Below are 13,053 nucleotides of genomic sequence, written 5' to 3' on the forward strand. Positions count from 1 at the left end.
GCCCCAAGCGTAGCACTGAAGTTCTGTGTAGTGTTTGCAAGTGCAAGAAGGCTGTGATGTGTCTTAGAGTAAACACATCTGCTACATGATCTTCATTCAGGTGTGAGTTATATGCTATTGGCTGAGGGTTCAATGCTGATGAATCAATAGATGATAGATCCAAAAGTAAGAAGAAAATAAATAAATAAAAATACATGCCTCTTAAAAAAAAAAAAAAAAGGAAGAGAAAATTTAATAGTACATGAGGATACTCCAGAAAGTGTTGAAGGTGTGTGATGAAACTGGAAAAGTCACTAAAGTTGTTGATTCATGAGCTGAAGCCTGACTTTTTAAAAAAAAGTGTGGAAGACAGCATTGTGATAAGACTGAAAGCCAAAGAAATGTATTGGTCCAGATCAAGACCTTTAAGGCAAACTACTGTGTACAGAAGTCCCGGATCTACAGAAACTTCAAGGGCTGTATCTGAAGCAAAGGACAGTCACTGTAGGGGAACAAGTTCTGGGGAATGTCAGAAGCTTTCTGGGATTGATTGTACAAGAGCCCCTCCAAGAAGATAAGTATCTCTAGGTCAACAGACTAGTCCCCAAGATTTTATTTTGAATAATAGCCCACTCCATTCCCATGAAGAACTTAACAATGTACATCCCAACCTAGATGTTCTTATGTTTACTCTTCATAAAATGAGGTTTTATTTGTTAATATTGCCTTTAACTTTATTTTCTTTTGTAACATTTTTTTTTAAATGGAGGTAACTTGGCTTACAACACTGTAGGATTTAGTGAAATATGTTCACATCTCCTCAGATGTATGTGACCACACCACACCCATCACCAAAACACCCATAATCTTCCACCCTCTTTGTTCCTCCCCCTCTGGTAGCCTCAGCTCTGCAGCCATATGTCAAAGCTTTACTTTGGCTTAGTATTTTCCCTTAAGTTCCAGGATTTATCTTTTTCCTTCAGACATATTTCACGTTGCATAATCCCCTTCAGTACCTTCCATGTTGTCATAAGAAGACTTCATCTCTTTTTATTGCTGAGTAGTATTCTGTTGTGTCTGTTTCCTTTTCATGCCCCCAAACACTACTTCTGTCTAATCTCTCAACAGGGGGATAGTAGGGCCTCCCTTGTGGTGCAAGGGGTTAAGACACAACCTATGAAGCTACCCGCAGCCTCTGCAGCATGAGTTCGATTCCCGGCCAGGGAGCTACCCACATGGCACAGCAGACCTCTCCTATCTTGCCCGCTGCTCCCCTCAGCAGTGTATTTCAGTCAATCTGCCTGTTCTGCTCCCCACTCTGTCTCTGGTGAATCCTCTCACCTTCCACATCTCTGGCCTGTACACTAGTTCTTGTATGCATAAATAAATACAAATACAAATATGCATAAAAAAACAAGGGCATAGTAAAAACTTTCCCAGTACATGACATGAAGGAGCTTTATAGCAGAGCCCTCACTATCAACAAGAAAACTGCCTGTTGGATACTGGAAGTCAGTCATCGTACACACCACTATTGTGGTGATCCCACGGCCTGGGGAATCAAGCAGACTGTCAGCAGCTCCTGGGGAATGTTTGGCCAGACTTTATGAAAAATGTCAAAGGCTTTGAAAGTGTTACAGAAAATATCAAGAACAGTGTCAAATACATAATGTATATCTCATGGCAAATAAATGTGAAAGGCTACCATGACATGGAAGATCTGGAAGAAATTTTGACAGAGAAGGCAGACCCACTCACCCCAAAAAAAAATGCTGGGAGAGTTGGCAAAACAAGAAATCAAAGTCAGTGATGATGAGGATGGTGATGAAAATCAATCTAAGATTCCAAAATGCAGAGTGAAATTCAGCATTAGAAAAGATTTCAATGACATGGAAGAATATAACCCTATGCTTGAACTTGGCCTAAAACTTGGGCACCTAAGCTGCACTTCATGTCCTCCTTATGCCAAGACAGTTAGAGATCTGAGGCAAAAGCCAAGAATAGAAAACTGGTGGTTTTTAAAGCCAGTTCAGGAGGGAAAACTGTGGATTCAACAAGTGACACGGCTCCCCAGGCAGAAGTGCTAAATGTTTTGTTTTGTTGTTTTTTTTTAAGGTATCTATGTATACAAGAGCTGGGGTGCAGGCCAGAGATGTGGGGGGTGAGAGGATTCACCAGAGTCAGAGTGGGGAACAGAACAGGCAGACTGACTGAAATACACTGCTGAGGGGAGCAGCGTCGAGACAGGAGAGGTCTGCTGCACCATGTGGGTAGCTCCCTGGCCAGGGATTGAACTCATGCTGCAGTGGCTGCGGACAGCTTCATAGTGCTGCACCTCAACCCTTTGTGCCACCAGGGAGGTCCCAGAAGTGCTAAATGTTGATACGCCATCCCTGTCAGCATCTTCCTCTTTTGCAGAGTAAGTTCCACCAACCTCTCAGGTTTCTCGGGACATGCCAAACTCAGGGGTTGGCAACAGTGCAGTGGCCTAGCACAAACTCAGCAACTCATTAAAAGGATGTTAGTTAATTTTTTTAAAGATTGATTAATTTATTTATGCATACAAGAACTGGGGTACAGGCCAGAGGTGTGGAGGGGTAGAAGGATTCACCAGAGACAGAGTGGGGAACAGAACAGGCAGACTGAGTGAAATACACTGCTGAGGGGAGCAGCGGGCAAGTCAGGAGAGGTCTGCCGCGCCATGTGGGTTGCTCGCTCCCTGGCTGGCTGGGGATAGAACTCATGCTACAGAGGCTGAGGACAGCTTCATAGATTGCGTCTTAATCTCTTGCACCACCAGGGCGGCCCCAGATGTTAGTTAACTTTAACATCTAATTTATTTTAATCTTTAATTTTTCTTAGGATGTTCTTTGCATGAATCTACTGTGCAGCACAGCATGTGTTTACAGTACTGTACGGTTTTTTACTATTTATTCTGACCACTGAATATGTGTGCTATTGGTATGTGTTCAGCTGAGTGAGAGTTAATACAATAATAGAGGACCTTACACAAAAATGATGCAATTGAAACATTTTTATTCTAGTGAAATGCTACCCCATAATTTATAAGAAACATTATAAAAAATATAAGGTATATTTAAACAGAAAAAAAAATTCTATAAAAGGTTATATATTGTTTGATTGGAAATATGATGAAAGTTCAAAGGACCCTAGGCTTATATTTCCCCTAGTAGCAATGGTTCAAAACTCACTAATTTACAGAATATACTATGACTATTAAGAATTAACTACACATGTCTGCATTTATCTGTGTAAAAGGCTCAGGCCTTTATATTTCTCAAAAACCTGTTATTCAAGGGTAGACATTAAGAATTTTTGGAATAAATTATACTTTTAATCAGTGTTGGCAGAGCTGCCCTTAGTGGTCTAACTGCTCTAACTCTGGCTGTACGAAAGTTATATAAAGGGGACAAAGCCTTTTTATCTCTCCTACCCCAACCTCTCCCCCAAATGACGTATTTTCACAGGCTTGACGGGGCAGTTGGAAAGAACTCATACATGCATTTCTTTTCCCTTTCTCTTCTACATCTCCTCTGCTTCTCCTTGTTCTTTTAAAATACTCTTTTTAAAAAAATATTTATTTATGCATACAAGAACTGGGGTACAGGCCAGAGGTGTGGGGGGTGAGAGGACTCACCAGAGACAGAATGGGGAACAGAACAGGCAGATTGACTGAAATACACTGCTGAGGGGAGCAGCGGGCAAGTCAGGAGAGTTCTGCTGCACCATGTGGGTATCTCCCTGGCCGGGGATCGAATTCATGCTGCAGTGGCTGCAGATTGCTTCATAAGTTGTGTCTCAACCCCTTGCACCACTAGGGAGGCCCTCTTTTAAAATACTGTTAAGATGGATTTGTAATGTTAATGATAATGGTTGTTGCTGACATTTTCCCTAAATGCACGAGAGCCATCGAGTCTCTCCTGTGGATGATTTTCAGATAGAGCCTAATGGCCTAAGCTGGGTCAGTTTCTAAAACGACTCTTTAGATGACAAGTGATTACCTGTCACAAAAAGCTTTCAAAGAGATGATAAATTTGAGTGTTCCTCTTCAGTATCAATTATCAGGTACTAAGTTAATTCTCTGGTCAAAATATTTCCACGAATGGTTAGATTCAAGAGGAAAGGTCTTTCACCAGTACGAGCTCACTAAAATTGAGTGAGATGAACATATTTGCAAAGGTCTTCCTACGTCTTTTAAACTCTGGTATGGATCTTTCGATGATGAGTGAAAGATGAGCTGTGGCTGAAGGCCTTTCCACATTCTACGCATTCAAAGGGTTTCTCCCCAGTATGAGTTCTCGTGTGTTGAGTTAAGGCAAAATTGTCACAAAAGGCCTTCTGACAGTGCTTGCACTCATAGGGTTTTTCTCCAGTGTGGATCCTACTATGCCGAACAAAATTTGCAGGTTGGGTAAAGGCCTTTCCACATTCTCCACAGACATAGGGCTTCTCTCCTGTGTGAATCCTCATGTGACGAATAAAGGACGAGCTGTAGTAAAAAGCTTTTGCACATTCTTTACACTCCAAGGGTTTTTCTCCACTGTGGGTCCTATTATGCCGGATAAAAACAGAGTGGTGTGTAAAGGCCTTTCCACATTGCCTGCACTGATAGGGCTTCTCGCCTGTGTGTATTCTCACGTGCTGAATTAAGGAAGAGCTGTCACAAAAGGCCTTCCCACATTCTTTGCACCCAAAGGGCTTCTCTCCAGTATGAGTCCTCTTATGCCGGATGAAAGTGGAGCGGTGAGTAAAGGCCTTTCCACATTCGCTGCACCCGTAGGGTTTCTCTCCAGTGTGAATCCTCATGTGCTGAGTGAAGGATGAATTAACGCAAAAAGCTTTCCCACATTCTTTGCACAGAAAAGGCTTTTCTCCTGTGTGGGACATGTTATGCTGGATAAATGTGGAGCGGTGAGTGAAGGCCTTGCCACATTCACTGCACTCATAGCGTTTCTTTCCAGTGTGGATCTGCACGTGCTGAGCGAAGGAAGAGCTATAGTAAAACGCTTTCCCACATTCTTTGCACAGAAAGGGCTTTTCTCTAGTGTGGGTCATGTTATGCTGGATAAAAGACGAACGGTGGGTGAAAGCTTTACCACACTCTTTGCACTTGTAGGGCCTATCTCCGGTATGAATACGCTGGTGCTCTGTGAGGTGGGATCTGCGTTTGAAAGCCTTCTCGCACTCCACACACTTGTATGGTTTTTCCCCAGTATGAAACCTCATATGTCGAATGAAGTCTGCCAGGTAGCGACAGGCTTTCCCGCATTCCTTGCATTCGTAGGGCTTCACTCCGGCGTGAATCTGCTGGTGCCGAACCAAGGCCCAGTTCTTGCTAAACCCTTTTCCACATTCCTTGCATTTATAGCGGTTATTCCTTGTATCAGGGACAGGGTCTTTTGCTGGTCCTTGGGAGTCACGTTCATGCAGGGCATCTGGTGTGGTCACTTGCTCCTGTAAAACCCTTAAGCACAGACTGTCACCTGTCCCTAAGTCACCGTGTTTATGGTCCAGCATCCTGGAGTATGTCTCCTTCTGGGGGTTTGTTCCTGGCCTCAAGCTCCCCTCCTGCAGTTCTGATCGTTTCTCTTGATCTCCCGCTTGCCCCGAGTTGGAATCCCTCAAGGCTGTCTGTGTCACTTGTTCTTCAAAGGAGGCCTCCTCGGTGGAGGCCAGCCGGGCAGCAGCAGGCTCTGTGGTTGTGGGTTTCACTTTGTCACCTGAAGGAAACCAGTTACAAAAAAGATGTCTGTTTGCAATGTCAACATAGAATGAATAAAGTCATCACTTTAATGAAGAATGAACATGAAAATAATGCTCCTCAGGCACGTTTTTATATCTCTTAAACCGAGGATTGCAGTTTCTTCTTCTAGTAAGCCTTGGACTCTTGTTATCTTTAAAAGGAAACCCAGGAGGAAGAGCTGGGGCAGGGGCCACAGAATCAGGAGTAGGGACTCCTCACTCTCAAAACAGGGGGAAGGCAGGTTAATGCGAGCACTGTGTGAGGCCAAGAAGACATGTCACAGCGCTGTGACTGCGGAAGGAAGGTGTGCCCAGAGGGGAGACAGGAAGTGGTTAGTGGAGGCCCCTAGAGGAAGCAGAAATAAGCTGTGTGAGAGTGGGAATTCATAGATTCTAGGAGAGAGGGTGCAAAGACAGAAAGCTGAAGCTCCAGAGTCTTAAGAGAATGCTGAATGCCCGGTACAGTGAGGGGGATGAGAGGATGGTGGAGATGAGGGTGGAGAGGCAGGAGGGACCAAAGAGAAATTCTCAGGATTCCTGCTTGTGTGAAAGCGAGGCGGGGTGAGTAGCACCCGGGGGGACATAGCAGTGTGTCTGCTGTGTCTAAGTAGAGACTAGACGATCGAACACTACATAGATAACATCTAGAAGGAGGAAATTATAAAACTTAATGAAGCTCTGTATAAAAAGAGAATAATGTAAAGTTATTGATTCTCCGCAGATTCTTCTATAAATTCAATATAACTTCAAATAGACACCCCCGTTGGATTCTTCTTGAATAATTACAAGATGATTGTAGAATTTACATAGAAGAAGAGAGACTAGGATATCTCTAAAGAGTGACAAAGCAGCGGGGTAGGGGGGGATTGGCCCTTTGAGAAATTGGGATTACAACAAAAATATTTCTGAACTCTTTGAAAACTAGGTGGTTACCATGGTGTGTGTGTTTGTGTGTGTGTGTGGCAGAGGGGAAGTATAGAGCAGGTAAGGTGACAGTGTATTCACACCAGAGCTCTGGTGAAAAGTGAGTGAAGTGAGTGAAGTGTTGGGGTGTGAAGTTGTACTCTCAAACTTACATATTTTTGTAAATGAATGGCAAATCAACACAAATTTTGCTGGAAAAAAAGAAATGCGGATTATGGTGAAATTATATATGATCTATTATATTGATGTGGACATTGAGGTTCAAGAAAGTGTGGTGTAGGCATAGATAAAAGATAAAACTGTCAGTGGTCAAAGGAAGAAAACAGAATTGGAAGCTCAGAAACGTTTCTATGGAACTTCACTATGTGCCCGTCCACATACTTCGTGGCTCCAGCTGCCATTCACAGCCCACAAGTGGCACCAACAAAGGCAGCTGTTCTCTAGAGGTTTCACAAGACAGCAGGACAGTAGGATAACAGGCCAGGCACCGCTTCTGGGATAGCTGAATCACAAATGGAAGGAGGGGCGCATGCATGGACAGATACACCAGGGATTGATGCAGAAGGTGGACAAGGGTGGGCTGCAAAGCATAGCAGAAAGGACGGTCCTTTCTGAATTTAGAAGGAAGTTTAAGATACCACTACTCGTTATGACTAAATAATACATAAACGTCCCTCACAGGTAACTTTTGCTGGGTACTTACTTTGGGTTAGGCAGTATGCTAATAAGCACTCGCGTGTTATTACCTTCTCGAACAATCCAGCGATGCAGAAACTATCACTATCTTTTCCAAATGCAGGCTGAGTTTAGCAGACTTAGAATATATTCATTACCCTCGTGGCCTGTTTTCCTAGGACACAAAACCAAACCATGTTCCCCAGCGTGAGACAACACAGAGCCCAGTGGCCAGTTTTTGTTAGTGGACTGCGAGGGGGAGCTGTGTGTGTGCGCGGGTGGATGTGGTGATGCCCCTTCACTCCTGTTCCTCTCGGTCAGCTGGGTGATACCAGGGCAGCCTTGAAGCCACACACTGACAACAGCATGCCTCGATCTGTGCATAAATACACAGCACCAAGTTCTCCTGCTGACCCATGTTAATTTGTGGTACGAATGAGGAAAAAGAATTTGTTGACCCACCAAAATTTTGGAGTTTATCTTTTACAGCTGGTGGCATTAACTCAGCCTAACTGTACACCAAAGGCATAGGGAAGTCATACACCTTCCCCAGGGTCATGAGGCCGGCGAGTGGACATTTTCCTAATTACTGCATTTCAACTCTGGGAAAGGATGTGATTGATGGTGGTAAGAAGACAGCAGACAGACCGTTCAAAATGCTCTGTAATCACCGTGTCCCCAGGAAGGCCATGAAAAGAAATGCCAACCAGTGACTCCCTGGGAGCCGACTACCGTGATTTTCCACTTGCCAGAGTGTCAGCCACTTACCTCTATAGGCGTGTGGGGAGAGACTTCTCGTCACTGTCCATAGTTCTTGCCCATGTTCCAGTAGGTAGATGAGCTCTCGTTTGGGAACAGGATGCCCTGGACATGGAGAAATAAATGGGGCATGAATATATAGGCAAGAATAAAAGGAGGACTCCAGTGAGCAGGAGTCTGTGCCCATTACACACGACCATGGAACTCCGGACAGGGGACTCCTCCTCCCAGAAGTCTTCCTTAATCTGCACCAGTGGGATTCAACCTCCCTGTCCTCAGAACTACCTGGAAATGTCTGGTTCTGAACACAGAAAACGTTAAATCCAAATCCTAGGGCCTCTGGACTGTACATGGCATTTTTTTTTTTTTAAAGCTTCCCAGGTGCCCAAAGATGGCTAAAATCGCTGGACTAAGCCACCTGGGGAGCAATGTCTGCTCAGTCACCGGTGAGAGGTAACGATGACCTAAAGCTGCTGCCCATTCTGGAGAGCCAGCTCTAGCCCAGACTGGGAGGGGCTGCTGGCTGTAGGGGCTGTTGCCTCATCCTGTGGCCACCCTGAGGACAATGGCCTGAGGACTGGGCTAAGGAGAGACAGCAGGCAACTGGGTTGGCATCTGCCCACTGAGGAGCCAGCATCACCTTGGAGCTTCTCGTTAGGTGAAGTACTACATTTTTTCAGGGTGAAACCAGTATGAGGTTTTCTGGTCCATGCAGCCAAACATTGTGCCAAATGTGAAGGTTTTTTTTTTTTTTTTAAAAAGATTTATTTATCTATACAAGATCCGGAGTACAGGCCAGATGTGCGGGAGGGTGAGAGAATTCACCAGAGAGAGTGGGGAGCAGACCAGGCAGACTGACGAAATACACTGCTGAGGGGAGCAGCGGGTGCAACAGGAGAGGTCTGCTGCGCCATGTGGGATTCTCGCCGGCCGGCTGGGATCAAACCTGCACTGCAGAGGCTGCAGACAGCTTCACAGTGTGGCACTCAACTGCCTGCGCCACCAGGGAGGCCCCCAAATGTGAAGGTTTAAAGCCAAACATTGTGCCAAATGTGAAGGTTTAAAGACGGGGACCTGGAGAGAAGTCCGTGAGTGAGGCGCTGGGCCACAGAAACTTCCACTGGAAAATCGGCTACTGGCAGCCAGATTGCATGCAGTTGTCACTTAGCAAATGACCTCTGAGGTCTGCTACCTGCTTGGCACGGAACTTAGCAACGGGGCAGTGGGAAGGTAAGTCAGGCCTTCCGCCATCTCTGCGAATAACCGGACTCCCTAACTTCTCAGGGACGTGGCTCGTGTTGGGCCTTCCACCTGGAATGACTCCCCTATAAGCGCCTCTCAGCAACGAATCACAGCTGTCATAAAGTAAACACTGTTTCCTGGCTTGATGGCTCCCCTCCTGGGAGAGACAGGACACAAGGCGAGGAGGTAGCCGTCTCGACCACCGGGAAAAGGGAGACCTTGGCGTCCTTGGGTGATTATGGGTAACAGACACACTGCTGTGTGCTCACCCCTGCCAGGTAGCCCTTGTTCTGTTCCCAGCCCTATTCTAAGTTCACTTGGGCTAACTAAAAGGTGAAAGTAAACTGTGCTGGGGGCAAGATGGTCTCATCAAGTCCCAGTGAGCTCCTGTGGCCAGCTCAAGGCTGAGCCCTGCCCCTGTTCTTTCTGCTAAAGGGGGAACAAACCACCCGCCACGGGAACATTAAAGACAACACAGACTCTCAACAGTAATCGGGAAGCAGGGAAGAGAAGGGGAAAGAAACAGCTTTCTCAGATGCCCATCAGCGCCATCTGATGATGAATCTGTGCACCTCTAAAATGACCTCCCACCGCAGCAGAGGAGCGTGCTCGGGTCTCCAGAAGCGACGCCCAACTGTGTAGGCACCAGGGCCCAAAAAGCCTTTTGCTGAGATGGTGTCGCTTAGAAAGACAGCACTAGCATTGATGACAATATCTTCTTGGCCCATTCACCCCCTTTTCAGAGGCCCTCCTGGGAAATGGCCTGTGAGGCATTTGACTCAGTCAAGCTGAATCAGTAGCCTCTCTTTGGGGATCTGGAATCAGGACATCAGACATAAGCCCACATGCTGAGAAGAACTACGTTTCTTAGACAACAATCCCTGGTGCAGACACAGGGAAGCCAATCAAGAGGGCAGAAGAGAACACCCCGCGGCTGCGGAGAGAAGTGGAGGTGTGCTCCAGAGGCCTTCTTGGCCAGCCACACCCAGAGAGAGAGGGTGGAGTGAGAGGCTGTGGGAGCCACAGGGAGAGGGGTGTGGCCTTACCCAGTGAGACCAGGAGCCCACAAGTCTCCAGCATCACCTCTTGGCATAAGGTCCTCTGGGCCGGGTTCAGATGTCTCCATTCCTCCCCAGTGAAGGTCACGGCCACGTCTTCGAATGACACCAGCGCCTGGAAAGTCAAACAGAGGTGGCGGGGTGGGTTTATGGCTGTCAGTGAGATTCGTGCCTATTGCTGGGTAACCGTCGACAGTCCAGAGACCCAAGGCCTGAATCACTGAGCACGTCCCAAGAACCCAGCTCTGTGCTGGGCTGATGAGGGAGGCCAGTGATGCCTTTGGCAATACAAAGGAGGGGAGAGGAGAGCCTCCATGTGCAAAGTACGTGAACACTGTGAGGGGCAGTCAGTTCCCTGGGACGTTAAAAGACTGGGGAAGAAACAGTAACCAGTAATGATGGTCGCAGCACAGTCTCACTGGCCTGTGCTCACAGAGAGGGTTTCCGATGTGTTAAAGCGACTGAAAGTGTCCAGGTCTGGGGCTAGACTGAGGGGCTCAAATCTAGCCTTTTGAGCCAACACATGCTAATTTTCAAAAAGATTTATTTATTTATGCATACAAGAACTGGGGTACAGGCCAGAGAGGTGTGTGTGTGTGTGTGTGTGTGTGTGTGTGTGTGTATGTGTGAGAAGATTCACCAGAACAGGTAAATTGACTGAAATACACTGCTGAGGGGCGCAGCGGGCGAGACAGGAGAGGTCTGCTGTGCCATGTGGGTATCTCCCCGGCCAGCCGGGTATCCAACTCCTGCTGCAGTGGCTGCGGATAGCTTCATAGTGCTGCGTCTCAACCCTTTGCTCCACCAGGGAGGCTCCAACACATGCTAATTCTTTGAGTCTCATTTTCCATATCAATACCTAGTTCACAAGTCACCAGGCTGCTGTGGGAATTAAAGAGAAAAAGTTCATAAAACAAACGCAGCAGTGCCCAGCATATGCCAGGGTTCCATGTGTGTTTGAGGTCACTGATCTTGCAGCATTCCTGAGCAGTCGCCATCATCTCCACTCACAATCAGCAACGTGGCTCAAAGGCACGTTGCTCAGAGTTGCACTAATGACAAGGCGCAAGATTTGAAGCCAGGTCCTTCTGGTCCCGCCATGTTGGGGGTTTAGGGTTAATCTAGGTGTGGTGGGAAGCCTGGAGGGGGACTCTTTCACTCATCACTCACGAGCAGCCAGGATAGCTCCAGCAGAGAAACAGGCGCTCACCCTGTGGGGTCGTGGAAAGAGCCTCACAAGAAATTAAACGGGCAGATAAAGTCCTGTGGCACTGAGGGCTCAAAAAACGACAAAAGATAGTGAGAGGACTGCAAAGATTAGGGGGACTTTAGTTGGGAAAATCGGGGGAGACCCCTCCAAGGGGACACTGGAAGGAGGCTGGAAATGAAGTTAGGGAGCAAACCAGGCGAGGAAAAATGAATGAATGAGACAAATCCTGAAGGTGAGCAGAGCCACAGTGAGAGCAGACAGGGTGGCGTGCTGGGGAGGGCACTGGCAGGAACGAACACGGTCCTCTGCAAATATGAGGAAATATGTTAAACAGGAAAGTGGATTTGCTGCTGTTAAGTGGCAAGGTCACTTGCAAGCTAGGGATGTCATCTGCAACGATAAATCCAGTGCCCCCACCCTCCCCCAGCCTGTCAGGGAACTTCCACTGTCATTAGAGGAGCAGCAAATCCAAAAACGCTGCTTCCACCTCGCCTCTACTCTGCAGGCTCCCACCCCTTCTCCGGGCGCTCAGCTGAGCAGAGCCCCCGGGCGGGGGTGGGGTGCGGACTCCCCCAGGAGTGAGCCCGAGAAGTATTCCCAGCGGAGGCCCGAGGGAATGGAGACCAAGGGGGTGAAGGGACAAGCTCAAGGTTAGAGCCCAAATGGGGGCCTCTCCCTATAATCCCTGACCTGGATTGGGGTGATTTTTGCCGCCCCCCCCATTTCCCCAGTGCTCCCAGAGCCAAAAGCACTAGGGACAGGCGAGGAGTCTCGGGGTCCCAGCGTCACGGCGCGCGGGCTCCCGTGACCCGCCACTCACCGGCTCGCGAGCAGCCATGGCCCCGCGGCGGGGGCAGGGCCCGGGCGGCGGCCGCAAAAGCCGGGACCAGCCGGCCCCTCGCGCCGGCCCTGCGGGGCGATCCGCTGTGAAGCGCGCGCGAGGATCAGGGCGCTGCTTTCTGCTGCGGCGGGCGCTCGGCGGGGCGCCCGGCCCCGCGGGTCCGCCCTCCTCGCTGTCAAGCTCCGCTCGCTCTCGAGGCCCGGTCTGGGCCGCCGCCCTCGCCCCGAGCGCCGGCCGGCGGGTGGTTGGTCCCGGCCCGCCGCCACCTGGTAACTGACGCCCGGAGAGGACGCCGGGAGCCCCGCCCCCGCCCGCCCGCCCGCCCGCCCCCGCCCCGCCCCCGGCCCGGCCCCGGCCCCGCCCCCGGCCGCCAGTCGCGTCGGCGCCCCGCGCGGTGCCTCTCGGGTAACGTAGTTTGGGCCTGCGCGTTCGCTCTCGGCCATGTTGAGTCTGAAGTTGCAGAGACCCGGGCGAGGGTGGCACAGAAGCAGAGCTGGACGCATAGTTACGGTGTAACTTGTACTATTTGGCGCCACATCAAAAGTTTATTTTTAGAACTGGGTCATGCTGGAGGAGTTCTTACCTGGAAGGGAGGCCTGGGG

General features: G+C 48.6%; 1 protein-coding gene across 1 annotated transcript; it reads right to left on the reverse strand.

The window, feature by feature from the left end:
* Positions 1 to 1,366: 1,366 nt before the first annotated feature.
* ZNF599 (zinc finger protein 599) lies at positions 1,367 to 12,462 on the reverse strand. The gene is made up of 4 exons (XM_037517916.2): positions 12,431 to 12,462; positions 10,389 to 10,515; positions 8,110 to 8,205; positions 1,367 to 5,720 (listed from the first exon to the last, which is right to left on the reverse strand). The coding sequence occupies exons 1-4, from the start codon at positions 12,446 to 12,448 to the stop codon at positions 4,195 to 4,197; spliced, it is 1,767 nt and encodes a 588-aa protein (XP_037373813.1). The 5' UTR covers positions 12,449 to 12,462; the 3' UTR covers positions 1,367 to 4,194.
* Between the last annotated feature and the right edge of the window lie 591 nt (positions 12,463 to 13,053).

Source organism: Talpa occidentalis, unplaced genomic scaffold (assembly GCF_014898055.3).
Source record: "Talpa occidentalis isolate TD23 unplaced genomic scaffold, MPIMG_talOcc4v2.1 talOcc4.17, whole genome shotgun sequence".
NCBI lineage: Eukaryota > Metazoa > Chordata > Mammalia > Eulipotyphla > Talpidae > Talpa > Talpa occidentalis.